Source organism: Temnothorax nylanderi, unplaced genomic scaffold (assembly GCF_030848795.1).
Source record: "Temnothorax nylanderi isolate EJ_2023f unplaced genomic scaffold, tnyl_v1.0 TNYL_tig0133_pilon, whole genome shotgun sequence".
In the NCBI taxonomy this organism is placed as follows: Eukaryota; Metazoa; Arthropoda; class Insecta; order Hymenoptera; family Formicidae; genus Temnothorax; species Temnothorax nylanderi.
Genome location: NW_027249195.1, coordinates 310,714 through 332,115, shown reverse-complemented (window position 1 = coordinate 332,115; position 21,402 = coordinate 310,714). Strand labels below are relative to the sequence as shown.

Here is a 21,402-nt window from a genome sequence, read left to right as displayed (position 1 = left end):
TATTAATTGAATTAAATGCGAAAGTTCTGCAAGGAAAGCTTGTGTTTGTGTTTCGCAATCAATTAATTCGTCAAACATTTCACTTGCAATACGGTAACGCCGTCATCTCGGAAAACAAACGGAGCAAATAAAGTTTTTCTTGCTGCACCTTCGCACACCTATAGAAACGATGTTGTCAAAGTCAATTCTCAAAGACGAGACGTTCGAGTTAATATATGCTTTTACATCCGTGTGCTTTGTAAGTTTCCCAATTAGGGGAACCATAGACGTTAGACGAAAGGGACTTTGAATAACCGTAGATACTGTTTTGCGAATGCTCGACTAATAAAGAGGAAAGCAGGCAACCATGTACCACGCAGTTTCCACCGTCGTCACCATGTCCAGGTAAGTTTCCGATTGTTCGTCAACAGTTGCCATTTGCGATTCTACTTCTGACATTTGAAGATGGATATTATACTTGAAACATTAAACGCCGTTCACAAAAAACTATTTACTATTTATAACAATCGCGAGAGAGATTTATTCTTATTTCTTAAACTTAAGCGCCAGACTATGCGCGTATTCGCAATTCGTGATTCGTATAACGTTCGTGAATAATGTGGAGGAAAAATTCGTCGATTCGCCATTTGCACTGATTCGCTAGTCAAGCGGTTTGACAAAGTTCGAAAGACACGAGTCATCACGAATCAATCCATTCGTGTCGCGCTATACTACACGTTTACAATTCATGCTATCATCAGGTAACTAAACATTTATACTGTTGAATGTTGCTGAAACTGGCCAAAGTAACCACGAACTAAGAAATGACGAATTACGAATTAAGCCCCTTGCACAATAGGCGATAGCGATAGCGACAGCGACAAAGTTGCTGACAAAGGTATAGCTTTGTCGGGAACTTTATCGCTGTCGCTATCGCTATCGCCTATTGTGGAAGGGGCTTTACGAATGACATACTGCGAATCGCGAATAATGTGGGAGATTTCCACTAGCAAATAACGAATCTTCTCAACGAATCGCGCATAATCTGGTTAGCGCTTTAGTCTTATTATTTATTCTTACATACTAACAGACCGCATTGAAATCTTTGTTAACAGAGTTTTCTGATTTTCCTTGTCTTCCGACCTCAAACTTTGTTACTCAATAAAAAGAAAAGAGGTGCATCGCTATATTGATGTTACTCTTGAATTTAATTCTCCAGACAAAACAAAATGTGTATTTTCCATTTAATTTAATGCACTCTTCCCGCAAGAGCACGTATGACGAACGGTAATAATAGCACGCATCGCAAGAGAGCACGCCGACTTTCGCGAGACCGAGGAACCCGGTGAACAAGGGAGATTGCTTTCGCAGGAAGAGCCTCGAGTCCGAGGGCGGGCACACTTGGCGCGAGTACACGTATCGCAAGATCACGCCGTGCGACGCGTGCGGGCAGGTGCTGCGCGGCCACAGCCGCCAGGGCGTCCGTTGTCGCGGCTGCAAGGCGAACGCGCACACGGACTGCATCAACATGGTGCAGCCGGCGTTGTGCCCGAGCTTGGCGCCGAAGAAGGGCGGCGGTATACCGCTTCTACGACGGCAAAAGACCCAAGTGCCCGCCGACGAGGTGCCGGCGTCATCCGAGCACAGTGAGTACCAATCAGAGATCGACGAGATCCATCACAGAGACCGCGTTTTACTTTCCCTCCTGCCACCCTTTCTCCCCGCCATCAGCGACAGCTCTCTCATTGTCGAGGACGCTTTGTCGATGAACACGAGGGGAACCGGTCGATTTCCCGATAAGCCCGTTATCTCCCGCCGATTGGATCGGGGATCTTTCTTTTTTTTTTCCCCTGTATTTCCGCGGGAGAACGTCGGGTGGTTTCCCCTTTATGCATGACGCGTAGTTGAAAAATTGTTAGAAATTCATCCGGAGATACAGTCAACGCGGGAGAATTTTTTTTCCTCACAATTTCTCTTGTTCTATGTTCAGCGACGAGTGAATGGATTCGAAAGGAAGAACAGTGGAACTCGAGATATAAAAGTCATTAAAATGAATTAAGCACCTTCTTATGCGCAGGAAAATTATTCATTAAATAATTTGATAGAATATGAATTAGATTGTAGCTTCTTAATCTAAGAATTTTTTAATATTCTCGGAACTTGCTGTACAATTCCATTCATTCTGCTGAGATTGTGTAACTGTTATATATATTAAAAAGTAGTGAGAGAGTAAAATGCTCGTCCGTAATATACAAAGTTAGATTTGATACAGAAAGTAGTATTCTTTACTGTCGACTAAAATCTGTCCTGTCTTTCTTTACAAAAATTTCTCTGCACGACATTTATTTTTAATTCTCAAGATTTTATCATGAAATATATCGAGTAGTGATAGACATAAAATTAAGATTTTCTCAAAGTTGTTGAATCATTTGAAGCATACATATATCTCTCCGCACTACGATTTAATTCGCGAAGATTATTCGTTCGTGCTGTTGCCAAAGCCGCTATATCCGTTTATCGCGCGCCATCTCTTATCATTTATCAACGCCAAACGAAAAAAGGGAAGAAGAAGACAGATCAATGTGAGAAAATCGAGCACTTGACTGAGCCCGCGCGACTCGAAAAACCATCGCCGTCCGAATAAGTCCGTCCGGTGCGCTTTTGCATTGCTGTGTCTCTTTATCTCGTGTGGGCAGACGTGGACGCCATATACCAGGTGCTGAAGCAGGCAGGCGAGATCCGTGGAAACTCGACAAACTCACCACCTACGCCTCCCACAGCAGAACATCCCCCCTCCGGTGCAGCACCTTCGTCAGCGAGGGCCTCCTCCCATCCCTGTTCCTCGTCCACCTCTGGTAAGGCGCACCACCAAGAATTCCTACCGACCTTGGAACGTACGTCGGAACCCCGAAAATTTTCCCACGTACAGTGGCGGATTGCGCGCCCGACATTCGCCGGGATCTCGAGACGAGGAAGCTCGTACCTCATATTCCAGAATTTCGTTGCCGGACTTTATTCTCTTTATATCGTTATTAATTTTGAATTTTGTAAAATTTTATTAAAAGCACAGTAATAGGTTTTTTTTTTCAAGCATCTTATTATATGATAATAAATAAGAAGTGCTTCTTATTTATTATCATATAATAATCTGAAACTAGAGTTTTTAGTAACATATCTTGAATAAGATTTTTGAGTGTAATCCGTCACTGGGAAAAATTCATAGAATTCGATATCCAAAGCTATAGTTCAATTTTGACAATCGATACGCTTGTAAAGCCGAAACGTGTCGGAATTATTGGGGCATATCTCTCTGTCGACGTAGTACTGGAGCAACATATTTCTCGAATGTGTATCTTATTTTATCTAATCTAATAGTAAGTTCGTATTTAATCGATATTTAATCTATTTTTTTCTGTATAATTCTGTACCACTATTCCCTGTACACTATAATTTTTATTTCTATTTTGTAAACTGAATAGTCTCCCTTATTAAACTGTAAAAAAAAATAAATAACTTTTAAGTTATTATTTTTATTCTTTAGTGTATCGTAGTCATTATTACTGTAATACTCAAAAGAAGATAGGAATATAAACTTAATTTAACAAATTATATGTGTATGAAAATCTTATTGATAAAAGAAGAATTATAGAAACCATCGAATGCATTCAAAATTACTTTTTTTTCAAGAGAAGCAATATGTGATGTCTCGAATTTTCTACCTTTATAATACTTCTATTTCATATTCTTATCTTCTCGACCACTAGTTAAGTTGCTGTTATGTAATTGAATTTATGTATCATTTCTTTTTAAGCACGTGTATGTGTGTGCGTGTTTAATGTCACCCGTGCTCCAGTACTGTCGGTTCCAAGGTCTAGAAGTCATTCTATGTGTTTATGTAAAGCCGCTCGTCTTCAGGGACATGACTCGTAAAATTCGTAATCTATCGATTCTTTAATGTTACACTCCTTTCTTCTTCTTCTCCTTCTTCTACACCCATTTCTTTTTCTACCGCTCTGCTTTTCTCTTCTTCTATTCTGTATTCTGCTTGTCATCAAGATTAATTTGATCGATTTTTAGTGGTAAGGCGCTCACATCATTGTTGATATTATTTAGCACTCCGTTATTACGTTATATCGAAATGATTAGTGGTACGGCGCCGGCGTAGTGATACGGCGTTACGTTTGTTACACCCAGGACGATAAGTGCCATCTGCCCAATCACATGTTCTACCTTTTATATTTTTTATCCATTTTACTCTTATTATCATTATTTTACAGTAATTCTTAATCTGTAAATTGTACGTACTAATATATTTCACACGATTTTGACAAAATGTTTCTAGATCTTTAAGATATGACAGCCACATCGCTAATAACTTGACGTATAAAATATGTAAACAATTTATCGGTTAAACAGTTTTATTTTAATTTTTGTGACAATAAACTATATAAACTATATGTACTTTACTGTCTTCACATTTTAAACGTGCTCGATGTTGAACGAGCTCTCATCAAGTCCCAAGAATAACGACGATAAATCAAATAAGATCCATTTTTTGGGCTGACTTTGTCGTCGTGGGTGTCTCCTCGACGACGAGAGAAATCTTTTATCGCTTCTCGCCCTCTTGATTTTTATCTCGCGCTTATCAAGGCTTACCTCAAGTCCCCGTTCCAAATCGCCCCTCATTAGCCTTCTGTCATATATCCGACCGAATATCTATTATAATAATAGTAACGGCTGTTGATGACGGTATTAGTAACCGTATAATTAATTTATAAATATTGTAACAATCATAATAAGTAGATATTAATAAATAATAACGGTATTGGTAGTCATAATAGCGATTAGTTAATTATAGCAATTATTCTGTTTGCGACCCTTTCTTTCGTTTTAATTATCGCTTCTGTCGCCCTTTTTTCTTTTTCGTTTGTCCGCCCATTTTCACAACAATAGACACTTGCGAAACGAAGCTATGATACCATAATAAGAACATTGCTGCATAAACAAAAAATCAAATAATTACTATAACGGAGGATAACACAAGAGGCGACTAATGAGAACAGAATATCGCCGACTAACCCCCCCGAGGAACATCAGTAACATCAGGATTTCCACAGCCTGTGCTAAGCCTAACGCGAACTATTAACGAGAAGCTATGCGAGTTTGACGATTTCCGTAACCGTTTAAACAATCTCGAAACATGAGAGGTCAACTGAGAGATCGAGTGGAGAGTGAATCAGAGACAAAACTGACCGCTGGAAGGGAGATCGGAGTGACGCATGATCGTAGTGATGGTTGTTGAAATTTGATTGATCAGGACGCGGCAGCGGTGGATCCACTTCCGGCACGCGACCCTTCGGACAGCCTCTGGTGCTGAATCTGTCGCAGGACTCGCCGCCTTCGACGTCGACCTCGCTAAGGACACCCGAGATGGACGTGCAAGCATCACGCGGCGCCAATAAGAGACGATGACGGTGCGTCACATCGCATCACGTCGCGTCGCGACGTCTCGGTCGAATGGCGCGTTCGCGCGAGCGCGTCCAAGTGCATCCTCGGTGGATCCTTTTGGGAAAGAGGACATCCATCTCGAGGACACCCCCACCGCGGCGTTGCCGGTCCCGTCGTTTCTCTTTCCGCTCCAGCACTATCGATTTTATTTATCTGTTTGTGCGACCCGTCGCCCCCCCCCCCCTCCCATTTTCTTCCCATTACTCCGTACGAGAGGAACATATATTTGACGAACATTCTTGATGGATATCCACCGGATATCTCAATATATCCCCCGGTGACCCCCCCCGGACTTTTTAACGTTCGTTAACTGCCGTTTCTTGTTACACGAGGGAATGAGTATCGAATGCGCGAAGAGGGCGTAATGAATATTTTATGTTACACCTGTGTTTTCACGGGTATACATAATAGCAGTATTATTAAATATTTAAAACATCTGGGTGTCACGGAATATTCAGGAATACCTCCAATATTTCGAAACGTCTATTAAAACGTCGTATTGTATGGAATAATGTCATCTACAAGTTAATTCGCTGTAACTCGACTACGTTCCGCGTGACGCGCGAGGAAACACGTATTTCACGCTCGTTGATTAATAGTCGCTAATGGACGGAGACAGCGCGAATATCGGACAGATGCGCAAACGTGGGGGTGTCGATTCTCAGTCGAGTGTATCGATCCGGTTTTACACATGTAGGACCCTATATATTATATCAGCAGCGATCGAAAAGCAAGTTTCTCACGCGATCGAGCGCATCACGAATGCACGATCATTGGAAATTTATTTCCTCGAGGTAGCTGCACGAAGAGGAGGTGGAAGTGCACTGGAGTATATCCAGATTATACGGTGCGCATGATTTCGTAGAATCACGCATAGGATCAGCGAGAAGAGTGCAAATACGTGCTTTTAATTTGAATCCGATTCGCCCAACATCACGGAGTGTGTTCGCCTATTTATCTATCGTTTATTTATCCATTCGACATCGCAACGATCATTTTGCGACGATTCATCGTGCTTAGGATTGTTTAACGATCGGACAACGAGAGAGCACCGTTCTAAAAAGTGCCGTTTCAAACTAAAGTGTAATTTGAATAAAAGTTCCAATTTGGTACATACTGATTGTTTCGATAAACTATTTCGAAAATAAAATATGTATAAAGTGTAAATTTAGCAGAAGACATCAAAAGAATTTGTTCATCCAGAAAAATATCAAAATTTAGGTTTGAAATTCAAATTTTAGACTGTAAAATTATCAAAATTCAGATTTTAATAAAATTACGAAATTATTATATTTCTATTCATTTTTGCGGATTATTAATTTATCGATTTTTTTTTAATTGATTTATAATTAACACTTTTTTCGTGGTTTTTGTTCTTGTTATTTTATTTTAGTGTAAATGTGATTTATAAATTCGAATTCGAGGAAAATAGATTGAAGAAGAAATAAAATCTTGCTTTCAGCAGAAAACTTTTCAGAGATACGTTTCAAATAACTATATGCGTGGACAGAGATATTGACTTTAACAAATATTAAATCGCAAAAGCGAGTTTATTGCTTGAGCGAACAGGAAAGCAATCGCAGTTTGTGGTTCGTTACGTGCGTATGTAAATACAACCTGCGGAAAACAATTTACCCTTTACTGTCGATTTAAATCGTGTATAACATGGCCACTATCGCTTTTTACGCTGATAGCAAACGAGGCTATTTTATCGGTTCTACCGTGCATGGCGCTCTTTATTATCGCAGCAAACGGGATTTGTCTCGCGTTTATTTCAATCCCCAATACGCGGCTGTTAGGTCGCTTATAGATCTTTTTCTCTCGCGTTTATTTCTGCTTTCGGAGCGTGTTCGGAGCTAAAAACGAAAATAATCTTAGGACAGATAAACGCATAGCTCCGCGTTGTAAAATTTTAAAAACGTGCTTTTATCAGCGGTAAAGCGATTATAAAGTAAATATTTAACAGTAAGCTTAGAGAGACGTCGAAACGCTTTTATATCTTATTCGTTGCGAGAAACGCTCGTTTCTATCGCTACGGAAGACTCGTCAGTTGGATTTTTGTGCACCGAGTATTGTAGGTTTCCTTATTATAATTTAAATTATCGTCGTATACGCAACTGTCGTATACACTGTCGAAATACGCGATTAGGAGAAGAAGAAGATTGAAAATATCCCACGTATTGTTTAGAATAATAGGACCAATGGGCTTAATTGTGTTATCTTAGGCGCACACCGCGAAAATGTTATCTGCGAATTTTTTCCGACGAAAGCATATGTAAATATTGTAAATAAAAATCTTATTTTCCGCAATTTCGATATTTTCTATATTTCGTCGCGAGTCGTGTCCCGTTATAATTGTATGCTGCTTGTGAGCTTTTTATTTCAGTGTATTAATTATGTCAAGTAATTAGTGCATTTGTAAAGAATTGATTGTCCTGCTTGCTCGTGCAGCCGGTATTTCCATGTTCGACGCTGACGATCGATTATTTCCTTTAAGATAGAGACGTAATTTGCCGAATTTTACTTGTAAAAATAAAATTATTTATCGCTGAATTAATTGCAGAGATTCATTGACTCTCCATAATCATTGCCTCTTCTCATAATTTTTTTATATTCAATATTGAGTTTTAATTAAAAATTCTAAAAAAAAATTCTATGAGTAGAAAAGAAATCGAAACTAAACAAATATTCAGATTTTGAACTTCTAATGGTCAATTCCAGATTAATTCTACAATAGGCTGTCTCTAATTAGTTAAAATGTAATTGATGACGTCTGTTGAAGAAAGATATCGCTTCTAATTGTTCGTCAACAAATTCGATTTTTATTAGAAAAAGACATATCGAAACGGTTTAGAATTTCATGTTTTCAGAGATTTTTTTGTAAATCGCGATTTATATATTTAATTTTCGACGTCAGCGTGGAAAATGCGACTTCCTATTATGGCTAACACATTTCTAACCGATAATTACGAAAAACCAAGCACCGCATAGTCCGCAACGTAGACGCGAGAGGTTGAACCTGCGGATGAAGAGCCTCAGCCTGGACTCGCCGGAAGGCAGCGCGCACGTGCGGCATCGCCCGCGGGATTACTATGCTGCGGGTCCACGAGAAACCACACCGCCCCGACATTCTGACAGCGGCAGTATCAACAGGCTGTGTGAGTAACCGCAGGCACAACAATGTAATGTATATAACATTAGGTTGATGCATTTGAAATGGCCAATTTTGCAGGGGAGCGCTTCTCGTCGTAAAACTGTTTAAAAGCTCATTTAGCTAAACTTTGTCTCAAGAATTTAGTTATAAAAGTCTCGAGTTACTAAAATTAATGTATTTTTTTTCGTACTATGTTATCGCATGTGAGCGGTTTTCTAAATTTTTATTTTAATTCTCGGATTTAAATTTTCAAGTTACAAGAGACGATATTAATAAAATGCAAAATACTAAAAAATTTACATTTTATTTTGTAATTTGCAAGTCGATACTTTGTAATAGTGCAGTTCGTAATATGAATCCGATACATGTATTGCAGAAAGAGAAGTATTAAAAATAAAATACTAAATTTTAGTACGTTGCATTCAAGACGTGTATGAGTGAATTTTTAATACGTGACCTTTTCGCTTAAAAAAAAACCCATTTTGTCGAGATAAAATTAGTTGCTCGCTTCAAAAGAAAATGATATGTAGAACAATAGAGAACGTATCTAATAATAAAACACGACATCACTTTAATTTTGTCCGGGAATATGAAATGACCATTTCGCATCAACCTAATTAGCTTTCGAACAGTGTATACAAGCCGCGGATTCGCGTGCGCGAATGTTATTTTCAGCGCCCTGCAGCCCGGGTCAGAGCCACGGTATACACAAACACGTGCGAAGCGCCATCCGGATGTCCAGCATGGAGCTGCCGGACGATAATGAGAAGTCGTACTCGTCGGCGAGCACGTCGCCGTGCCCGTCGCCGCACACCAACAATCAGAATCATCTGAATCCACCCGGCAAGCGCGTTCTGCCGCCGAACAATCTCTACGTCGTTCTGTACAACTTCGAGGCGCGACATCCAGACGAGCTGGATCTTAAGTAAGAACTTGTCTCACGTAGCATGATGGAAAAAATCAGCGTTTCTCCCTTTCATAAATCTTTACAATAATTTAATAATTAATCACGAACACTTGCGCCCAAAAAGATGCATAGGAAATCTTAAGTAAGAAATATTTTTATTTTTACCTTAATTTTTTCCAATTTTGCTTTTTATGTATATTTATGTATAATTATAACTATATTATTCATATCAACTATATTATTCAAATCACTTGATTAGTTTATTTTGGGAGTAATTTTTGCATGCGATTATTCAGATTATTTGGAGCATTTCGTTTATTTTGGGACTACGTTGCATAATTTTAATTTTAAAAATTCAATTTAAGAGTAATTATAATTTTATTGATTTTCTTCGTAATTATAATTTTTCAGTATAAGTACCGTAAACGTTCTTTTGCACACAAATGTTCGTAATTACGTCCACCAAAGTTACCGCCATGCAATGATAGAAATTGTTGCAAATGACGATTTTGATTGCATAAATAACAAGTGAATTGACTTGCCGGTCGATGCACTGCCAGCTACTTTTCTGCTTCTCTGTTGCTCCTTACTCCTTGCTCGTTGCTCCTAGTTATTCTTTTATCCTAAACAGTTACACAAAAATTATATAATAGCACGCACTGATTTATCATTAACTCGCATTATTTCAAACGACATTGTTGATTTACTCGCGCACTTTCACTATTCATTTACTCGCATGCATTTCGATGCACTCGCGAGATTAATAAGTTGTAATACAATTACGCGATACTAAATCACACGGATTAATTAAATCACTACGATCATTACTTTTGTCCGTTATTTTCTACGGCACTCCCGGAAGCCGCATTTAAATGAAGCGATAATCATCGATTTGTTCGGCACTTTCATTTTTTTTCTCTCCGAATCAAATCAGGCTTCGAAAAATCGCCAAAATCCGCTATTGAGTATAAACTATATCTATAAATAATAAGACGGTGATATTTTCTTTGACGATATCTGTTCTCTGACGATACTATATATGCTTGTTTTTCCCAGATTTTAAAATCCAACAAATCCTATAACCGTAGCGACCACAGCAATCTCACTAGCCAATTATTACTATATATTTCTGTCTAAAAAACATCGCAAAATATATCGGAAAAATCTGCCAGCTAATTCATATAGATAATTTCATAAATGTAGCAATTACGATAAACTACTAATTATGTAAGTAATTAATTACAGTTTCCAATCCACGCGAACAATTAATGAATGATGATCGTGGCTAAAATCAAATTTGATCGCGATCACTGTAAATCACTACATGCATAAATATCTCATATTTATCAAATATTACATTTATTTAAATACTACACACATATATAAATACTACATATCTTAATTAACTCATGCACGCATAATTAATGTCAGAAAAATGCAGTTGCATTAACTACAAAACTTTTATAGAACATTCGCAGACAGTAATTGCGGCTAAAATAAAAAATTATCGCGATCACTATCAATTACTACGTATATAAATACCATCTTGCCAAATTGTGATAAACCATTAATATATATATAATTAACTACAATTTCTAATCTATGTGAACAATAATTAATGAGTGATGATCGCGGCTATAATCAAAATTGATCGCGATCACCATAAATTACTACATGCATAAATACAGTATATTTATTAAATACTACATTTCTCTAAATATATTACATATAAATACTACATATCTTAATTCACTCATGCATGCGCATAATTAATTTTTTTTAATGCAACAGTTACAATATTAGGTATACAAAACTTCTGTAAAACATTTGTAGATAGTGATCGCGGCTAAAGTAAAGAATTATCGTGACCACTATCGATTTTACTACATATATAAATATCTTACCCAATTACGATGAACTACTAATTATATAAGCCATTAACTACAGCTTCTAATCTATAATTATCGCGGCTATCAAAATTGATCGCAATCACCGTAAATTACTACAACCTACATGCATAATATATTTATCAAATGCACATAATTTTAAAAATTTAACGGTCGTAACAAAAAACCTCTAGAATACCTATAATTACATATGGCCAAAGTAAAAAATTATTGCGTTTACTATCAATGGCTACATTTCTCAAATAACTCATGTACGTAATGTGAAAAATTTAATAATTACAATATTAATTACAAAATCTTTATAGAGTATCCATAGATAGCGGCCGAAGTAAAAATTTATCGCTGTCAATTATGTACCTGCCAATTACCTGAAAATTGCGATAGGATAAAGTTATTGGCAACTACACTGCACAAATACAAATATCGGAAATAACTGCAAATGTAAATACCGCGAGCTGCGGCAAATATAAATACTGTTTAATTACTACAAACTTAAATATTAGATATTCCAATTAACTTAACGCATCTGCCTGCACAAATTTATCGCGAGTTTATGTACGCGTAATCTTAAGCCTCTTGCACAATAGGCGATAACGATAGCGATAGCGACAGCGACAAAGTTGCCGACAAAGGTATAGCTTTGTCGACAACCTTGTCGCTGTCGCTATCGCTATCGCTATCGCCTATTGTGCAAGGGGCTTTACGGTCGTAATCGAAATTTAATCGAAAAATAATAATCTGCATTATCGACGTGATATATATACCTACCCAATAATACGATGGTCGCACGGATCTCACTCAACGGACTGCTATGCCATCGACGCAATATAGTATACATATACTAATACTAATGCAATAACTTCTATGGTCGCACGGAGTTCACCTGACGAAACTGTCGCTATCGATGCGACAAACTGTATTCAACGGCGGATTTCTCGTCAGGCGCGGTAAATCTCGCGCCTAGGTACTCGCTGTTACAAGAATCTAACGAATTAACTTACATTTATGAGACTGAAAGTGCCGAAATACGTTGCCGCCACGAAAAGTTCAAACGGCGACTTCAAACGAACCTTGACGGATCGATCGCTACCGTATTCGAACTGCGATCACTTCTCTCGGTCGATCCTGCTCCTCTCCTCTGCTTTCCTCTTCGCGTCGTCGATGCTCCAGATACACTCGCGATACTCGGACAAGCGCAACGGGTGAAATCGACGAGCGGAGAACGAAGACGGACGAACGGACGCCGGACACGATCGTGGGCGCGGCGGACGTTCGAAACTGTGTGCGCACTCACACTCCGAAACGATCTCGCTCAATCCGACGACTCCAATTATTGGAGTCCAATATCGTCGCCACTCGCGAAAGTCGTGAAACCCGTCCGCGCGCGAGTAAACCGCGAAAAAACGCAAAAAAGTGCGACGCGCCGGCGCGGCGCGGCGACTCGAATCGGGAGAAAGCGGGCGATAGTGGCGACTGCTAAACATTTTTACCCCCCACTCCCGCCGCGGCCGCGCCGAACCGGCGAGCGAGCGAGCGCGTCGCGTCGTGCCCGCGAGCGAGCCGGAGATTTCCAGGAATGCGGGATTCTTCGTAGCGTGTTCGTTGGCCGACGGCAACAATAAGAACCTTGGCACATAGAAAAACTTGAGCAGTAAAACGTTAGCAGTAAGAAAATCAACAGTTTGAATTTGCTGCCGCTTACGTTATGCCTTAAATTTCTTGACTGTGATTGGCTGATTTTCTTACTGCTTAAGTTTCACCGCTTAGGCAGTAAGCGAATCAGCCAATCGCAGTCAAAAACTTAAGGCATTAACGTAAAGGCCCGGACACATAGAAAAACTTAAGCAGTAAAACTGAAGCAGTTAGCAAATCAGCCAATCACAGTCAAGAACTTAAGGCACGGCCCTAAGCGGTAGCGAATCCATACCGTTGATTTCTTACTGCTTAAGTTTTACTGCTTAAAGGCTGATTGTTCTTCTTACATTCGACTGTGATTGGTCAATTTCTTAAAAATTACGGCTTAAATCAACGGTTACGGCCTCTATAAAGCGTCGTCTACAATGGCAGCAGGAGTATGCAGTAAGACGTAAGCAGTAAGCTATTGACCAACCACAGTCAATTATTCTTGAATTGTAATAATCCCATTAGTCAATAAGTTACTGCTTACGTCTTACTGTATACTCCTGCTGCCATTGTAGACGACGCTTATATCAGCCTTAAGTTTTTCTATGTGCCAAGGCTCTAAGCGGCAGCAAATTCACGTTTTACTGCTTAAGTTTGTCTATAGGTTAGTTCGCGTCGCATACTCCAATAAACACCAAGGCCGGTATTCATAGTCGGTTCTTATTTCAGGACAGTCTTAAGTAATGTCTTAAGATGCTAATACGGCTCTGTGATTGGTTCATGACATCTTAAGATTGTACTTAAGACGGTCTTAAATATAAGAACCGATTATGAATACCGGCCCAAGACTTGGATCACGGATAAAAGGTGGCGATTGGAGCAGATGAGTTTTTGGAGTGCGTTGGAGTGATTGGGAGCATGGTGGGGCATGCGACGCGAACAAACCTCGAGTGCCAAGGCCCTAAAGGTCTATCCAGACAAACTTGCATAGGTGCATAACCATATGCATAAAGAAACGGTCTATTTCCTTATGCACATGCATATGGACCAATCAATTCTCTTATGCTTATGTTTATGCGCTATGCAAGTTTGTCTGGATTGACCTATAAGGCCATCGCACACAAAATGCATAGCTTTGCATAAGCGTAGCATAAGACCGCTAAACCAATGAGCATCCAGTATAAAATCGCCATATTAATTTACATAAGATGCTCATTGGTCCAGCGGTCTTATGCTATATGCTTATGCAGCCTATACGATTTTAGGTGCATTGCGATATTCACTCTGTCAGTACTGGAAATCTATATTTTTCTATAGTTTACGTCACGTATAGATTTTCAGTACTGACAGTAGTTGTTGACAGTAAATATCGGAACAATATCGGAATGCAGCCTTTGTGTGCGATGGCCTTAACAACACGGCACGGCGATTGTTTACTTTTCGACGGTTATCAGTTATCGTAGCGAGCGTCGCGATTGTGTCCCGAATATCGTATATATTGTATATAAGTACGCTGCGGCGAGGCGAGTCAAGTTCGAAACGGGAACGTGACGTGTACGCGGCTAACTTCATAGCGACGCTGTGTGTACCTTGAAACGTGATGAAGCAACAATATCAACATCGTGAAGATACATTGAATAAAACCGCTAAACGTTTTTCGGTTTTCTAGTTGCAATCTTTTCCTTATATAATAAGGTTAGTTCAAACTCAAATCATTTCCTTGACCTGATATAGTATCATAAAAACATTCTTATTCAGGGTCTGTATTTCCAATTTCTACAGTACAAGCTTGAAAATATTAATTAGAATGAAAATGGCAATGCGACAAGTCGAGCAGGTCTCACGTACCGAAGTGTGGCGAATTAAGGACTTGAAAATAAGTGCGGCTAGCTATGGTTATAACGTGTGCGAGTTAACGTTCGTTACCTTTTTATTTATCCGATTTACATGGAATGTTGATTTATACATGCGTGCCTCATGATTACAGGGCCGGTTATAAGATCACGGTGATCGACAAATCGGAGAAGGACTGGTGGAAAGGCAAGTGTCTCGGTGGCCGTGCCGGTTATTTCCCAAGTGCATATGTTATGCGGGTCGAATCCGGTCAGAGGACTCTTCAGGTCACGCGCAACCTGCAGCTGGCTGATCAAACCCTCCTACGAGATCAGGTATTTGTATGTGTTTTGCATGGATGTTAGAAACTCCTCGAAACGATCCGCGAAGTACAGTCGGCGGTTCCTTATTCGCTGATTTATTCATTCGCGGATGCAATATTCATACATGACCACGCGATTCTTTATTAACGATTGTACTTTGATCATTGCCGCTTTAACCCTTAAGTGGCGCAGCTTTGCATATATTCAAAGCGACTTTTCGATTCGTGTACTCTCCCTTATGAAGTTTGAAACTGAAAACGCGCGGCTTTGCATATTTGTAAAGGGCCTTCTCTGCGTGTACTTTTGCTTGGTCAAAAAAGGTAGAAAGGATAAAAAGGGTAAAAAGGGCTTAGGGGTAAAAAGGGTTCAAAGAGTTAAAAGAGTTCAAATTAGTAAAGAAGGATTTTTTTAAATGTTCTTTTAGGATTCCTCAAGCAGTCATTATTTATTTAAAAAATACTCAGAATGCTACAAAAAATTGCGCATTTAAAGATCAAGAATGCGAGATGTCATGGGCAATATATAGAACAGCGCTATCTCGCTTTTTCACGGAGTGTGTTTTGTTTCAAAGGCAATTAAAGGCTATGCAGAAGCACTTGTTTAATGAGTCAAAGAGACGGGATTCAATCTTTGCATTCAGCATGTACTACGCTTCCACACATTGGGTTCGTGTCGTATTTTGTAAAGAATTATAAAAAAATTAAGATGAACAAATTAAAAGAGGCAAAAAAATAATGCCATACATAAAAGACACTGGGCACAGGAATTAATATAAGCTTTTCCACTATTTTTGTGGATTTTTTGTAGGCAACGATCCATCTATGGAAAAGGAAAATAGGGGAGACATAATGGTTGCATGATTAGGTACATGAATTATTTTAAAAAGCTGCAGCATGCAAAGCAGATCAAAATAACTAAACTTTTTAAACCAGTTAACAACTAAAATTAATTAAAATTATATATTAAATATGTTCATTATACATATAATATTTCATATTTTATTATTTTAAATAAAAATAATAGTATTCTTTTGAATTTTTTCTTCAATATAATTTTTTTTAACGTGTATCCCATATACTACTATACATTTAACCATTCCGTGGATTTCGTGTTCGCGGTAGTTCCCGTCGGGTAACTCTCGCGAATAAGGAGCGTCGACTGTATTTAGATAAAAAGATAACTTGATTGCCAACATCAATGGTTCAGTTTGCATTGTCTTTTACTCGCATTAATATTTGTTACAATTTTGTATTTAAAAAAGCAAGAAGGATAATTTTAGTCAAGATATTAGTTGGATAATTTTAGAAGAATAATTTTAATTAAGAAATTAGTTGGACATGTTACATTTTTATTTGCATTGCATTGTTTATTATTTACATTGATTTTTTTAAATCAATGAGCCGTAAGATATTTTTTCAAGATTTATTAATCTTTAAATATCTCAATAATTAAGCCTAAAAATTAAATTATACAAAAATCTACATAAAATTTCTATTTCAATCTCTTGAATCACTAAAAACGTATCAATAATAGTAATAGTAAAAAATGTATCATTTTAAACAAAAAAAATCTGTTTAGTCTATATTTATAGAAACTCTTGTTTTTTTTTAATTCTTAACGCTATCCACAATCTCTATAAAAAATTTCATCAGATTTATTCCGTGAATTTTCTTTTTATTTTAAAAATTCCGGTATATGTAATTTCAATGGGAATCTTCTTTTATATCTATTAAATATCTCGTTGTTTCCAAATCCTTAACGTAATCCGCGATTCAATCCTTTCGTTCCGTTACACAATGTCCGTAGATCGTGATCCAAGTGGGCGAAGAGGTGGACGGGGTGGCGATGGTGAGATGCGCCGCGGATGTGCGTTCCGCCGATCACACGGGCAAGGAGGGCGACGTTATCTACAAGGAGATCCTCTGTCCCCTCAAGTATCTGCAGGAGGTGTGACAGCAGCCTTATCGTCACCAGGTCGTGCGCGGCGGTAGCGCGATCGCTAGCAACGAGCGTCGCCGTTGCGCCGATATGCGCGATCGTTTCTCGACGCGTCGTCACGTCGCCGAGAAATATTACGATTGTCTGCAGTGCGCCGAGCAGTGTCGTCACGTGGACAACAGCAACCCCGGCGGGAACAACAACAATAACTACAGCAACAACAATAACGGCAAGAACGACGTGGGGGCCGTCCCCGTCGGTCATCGGATCCGCGGCAATTATCGTCTGCCCGTTTCGGGCGCGGAACTGTATCTCGACGAGGAGGCGCCGACGTCTCCCGACGAACTCCGGCGAATTCGAAGCGCGAGAAACAGCCTGGGCAAATCCCTGGCGAGGCATCAGTCCGCGCACCTGACACCGGCCAAGAAGAGGTCCTCGTTGGCACGACCGGTTCGCGTCCACGACTCCTTCGTGCAGCCCAGGCGGCCGATGGCCGAGGAGGACGGTTATCATCAGGATCCGCAGCGCGATCAGCAGACGAGCTCGTGCAAGAATCCGTGGTGGTGGGAGCGTCGGGATCACCAAGAGCCTAACACGTCGAGCTACACCTATCATCGGGACGCCGAGGACGGTAGCGCCGGTTGGCCTATTCGCCTGCGGCTCGAGCAGATGCTGGAGCTGACGCTGCCGCAGACCAAGCGCAAGAAGAAGAAAAAGAAGAAGAAAAAGACGGCGGCGACGGCGACGGCGACGATGATGCTGATGAAGCAGCAGCAGCGCGGCAGGCACAGCTTCAAGGATACCGAGAGGCTCCTCAAGGTACTCAGCATTAACAATGTGGACCAAGATAATAGGTACAACGTCAAACGATGTTCCGTCATGTAGAGATTAGGGTAAGGGAGAAAGAGAGGGAGGAGAGAGGAAAAAAAAGAGAGAAAAGAAACAAAAAAGCGTAGGAGACACCGTAGGACTCTCTGATACGCTCGTATCTGGAATCCCGCTTTCGGGCGTTATTCGCGGCCGAATGGAGCGGAGCCGCGAAGATCGAAGCTTCGAGTCTGCTTTCGTTTACTCAATGATTTTCGGTAAGTTTTATTTTTTTATTTAAATTCTCTGCTTCAGAGTTAGAACGCGGGGAGAGAAACGAGAAGTCGCAGCGCGACGGAAAATCTCCCGCGTGCATTTATCTTCGTTTCTTAATCACTTACGTACGAAAATTGTCTGAAAGTTTTATTCGTACTCGTGTTGTTTCGATTATTTTTATGTCTCGGGCAATAAGTCACTTTTGTAATAACACTTGTACTAGATATTGCTAATCGAAAGGGATCTAGAAATATGGATTCTCATTTTTGTTTCCTTATTTTTGTAATAATTTGCAATTTGTTTCAATGGTGCCGTTTTCAGTGCCATTAGGGACGAGTAGTTAATAACGAGAAAAATGTCACCGTTACGCGACGGTCGTTTCCGAAGCGTCATTTTTCGATAACCATCGCGGCCTCGATAACGCGCAAAGCACTTAGAGACAGAACCGTTTCCATTTTGTTCCTCCCCAGCCCTTTTCTCCAGTTTAGAGATAGAGATTACCTCCTCCTAGCCGCGTATCCGATCCGCTACTCCGGCACCTCGAAATCCAATAGCTCTTGATTGCTTTGATCGGACATTTTTACTTTTATAGGACGAAGTGGTCAGTGTCGCGACCCTCCCAAAAATAAAAAAGCTTAGCAACGAACCTTTATCCATTATTATCGTGTTGTAGTGTGAAGAATGTCGCGTCGTCGCTTGGTTCAAAAGTCGAAATCCACTTTATCTCCGTGGCAAGTATGTACGATCGCGCGGAGTTAATTAATCACTCGTACCTGCATCCACGCTAAAGCGAACCAAAAAATTAGCGAGGAAGCGCGAGGAAGGAAGAGAGAAAGTAAAAAAATCAATTTCATTCCACTAAACTGCCTGGGATATCGCGGACGCTAAATCGCGAGCTCCTCTTGCGCGACAGCACCACTCCGAATTATTTTTTATATCGAGGAACATATACCGACGGTATATCATGTCGGGCGCGAAAATTATTCACGGCGGCTTTTGCGAATCCGCTTGTTCGCGATTGATGGAGCGAGTGGATGAAAGAAGTATATCACGTGTACGATATAGAAAATAGTAGCTTCGAGAAAATGAAATTCCAATAGAAAAATTTACGCTCAGTTTTAAATTTGAAATGTTTTAACTTATTGTGTTTTCTCTTTAAAGCTGGCGTTTACTAATTATTATTAATTTTGTAACTTGATACGTATAATGAGCCGTTCGCTTTACCTTTAACTTCAGATGATATCATTACGTTATTAAATTAATGACGAATTAATGATATACTTATAATTAACGGTTTACATTTGTGGGAATAAATAAGATTTCGTGATATACCTCCTACGTTCGCTTAGCTCTTCGTGTTGTCTCGTTAACAGCGATTGTCCAGAAAAGAGAGCAGCAAGTATCTATATACAAACAACGGATGTACAATGTCGTAATCCAAGTGCCATATTGCGTCGCGGCAGCATTAAAGCCTATATAAAACCTAAGCATTTGAATGAACGTTCCAGTATTAAGTAACATAACAAACAAGGTGTGTGATTTGACGTAATTCGTGTGACGCGATGATTCGAGATACGCACTCCCCCTCGTCGTGTCGTAGGCAACCCACATGCATATATAAATAAATAGATAAAGAGCGAACCCTTCCCCTGTCCGCGAACGAACGTCACGAGGGAGAAGAGTCGGTTCGCGTGGGATGACTGCGCGTTAAAGTCGTATGATTAATAGCGATAAAAGTGAGTACGGTGCAAATCTTGATCGGATCTTATAAATTTTGCAATCGCCAAGGCAGCAAACTGTTTTTTCAACACTCATATTTCAATTCATTTCTGTCGTTAAACTGTTTTTTCAACACTCATATTTCAATTCATTTCTGTCGTTAAACTGTTTTTTCAACACTCATATTTCAATTCATTTCTGTCGTTAATTTGCATTCGTAAGCGTACGCAAAGAAACAACGTCGAATCCTGCGCCACGTTTAAGACGCGCGCGTCTAAAGTGCATTAACGGGGGACTCCGTCGTGGGTTTTAACACGCGTGGACTTGCGAATCGAAGGCGAGATAATCGTAGACCTAGGGATACCGAGGGCGGGATTAGGCGAGTATCGTTTCGTTGTATGTTATATATTGTAATGTATTGTCACGAGTGCCCTTCCTTCGTTAACTCTTAAATGCCACCCGGGGTCCAGCGGACCCCAGACCCTTTAGAATGATATATTTTCAAATGTTCCCGCCAAATATGGAGCTCATATTTATTTATTTATTATTTATTATTTTTTTGATTTTGGAGCCAACATTTTAACTGTTGGCGATCTTAATTTTTTATACTATGTTAAAATTGAAATTTTAACAATATAAGCATTTTATTCTCTTTTCTAAGCCTTGAACAACATTGAAAATAATTTTCATAACTAAATATCAAAAAATCAATAAGTAAGGAGACATTTTTCATGCTGGGGTCTTTTAGACCCCATGTCTCATTTACGAGATTCTTGAGAGGTGTGGCATTTAAGGGTTAACGTAACTGTAACGTCTATCGAATTATCAACGTATAGCGTAGAGACGTAAAGCTGTTACAAGGCTACCACTCCCAGTATTTTGTAAAGATATACGTATTACAAGTTTACGATTACGGGATTACGATCCATCGCACGGCGTTCAAGCACGAACGATCGAGACGCGCGATCGCGTACGGATCGGCGCGAGCCGAATAAATCGCTCGATAATCTGATCAGATTTACCAGCGACTCACTGTGTGCGTGTCTTTTTTTTTCCCTCGTTTTGGATTCACTGTGCCGAGATAGGAGAGAGGAGGTTTGGACTCGAACCGTCGTGAGAATGGCTGCGGATTATTAACTGTGTCCGGTTTGACGTAATCCTCGATGTTGGATATGTTAACGAGTCTATATAGTTGCAGGAGAACCTTTGTTATACACCCGTGCAAATGTATCGTTTGGCCGAAAAAATAGACTGCACGAAAAAAAATATATTATCTATATAAAAAAATATATATATCATACATGAATGTTTTTTTTTTCTCTTGCCGTGCGACGCTTCCAATTTCTCTCATTTTTCTATCCTTTGTCCTTTTCCCAGGATCAGCGTCTTCGTCACTTCTTATCTCTCGAAGAACATATAAGTTTAAAT

General features: G+C 39.6%; 2 protein-coding genes across 4 annotated transcripts in view; both read left to right on the top strand.

Annotated features, from left to right (window-relative positions):
* Positions 1-17,187, top strand: part of Stacl (SH3 and cysteine-rich domain-containing protein) — a 58,256-nt gene extending 41,069 nt beyond the window's left edge. The window contains exons 9-15 of one of the 3 annotated variants that reach the window (XM_071714002.1): positions 331-384; positions 1,351-1,625; positions 2,676-2,834; positions 8,469-8,645; positions 9,317-9,566; positions 15,066-15,246; positions 17,041-17,187. In XM_071714002.1, coding sequence (XP_071570103.1) covers positions 331-384; positions 1,351-1,625; positions 2,676-2,834; positions 8,469-8,645; positions 9,317-9,566; positions 15,066-15,246; positions 17,041-17,187 — 1,243 coding nt within the window. The remainder of the gene's footprint in view (positions 1-330; positions 385-1,350; positions 1,626-2,675; positions 2,835-8,468; positions 8,646-9,316; positions 9,567-15,065; positions 15,247-17,040) is intronic. The other 2 variants (XM_071714003.1, XM_071714004.1) reach the window with 2 other exon arrangements.
* Positions 17,188-17,262: 75 nt separating this feature from the next.
* Positions 17,263-21,280, top strand: LOC139776943 (uncharacterized). Its single transcript, XM_071714012.1, has one exon. The coding sequence runs from the start codon at positions 17,263-17,265 to the stop codon at positions 18,055-18,057; it is 795 nt and encodes a 264-aa protein (XP_071570113.1). The 3' UTR covers positions 18,058-21,280.
* Positions 21,281-21,402: the final 122 nt, after the last annotated feature.

Bases quoted from the DNA above. Each gene is read 5' to 3' on its own strand.
- LOC139776943 (XM_071714012.1), top strand. From the start codon at position 17,263: ATGCGCGATCGTTTCTCGACGCGTCGTCACGTCGCCGAGAAATATTAC.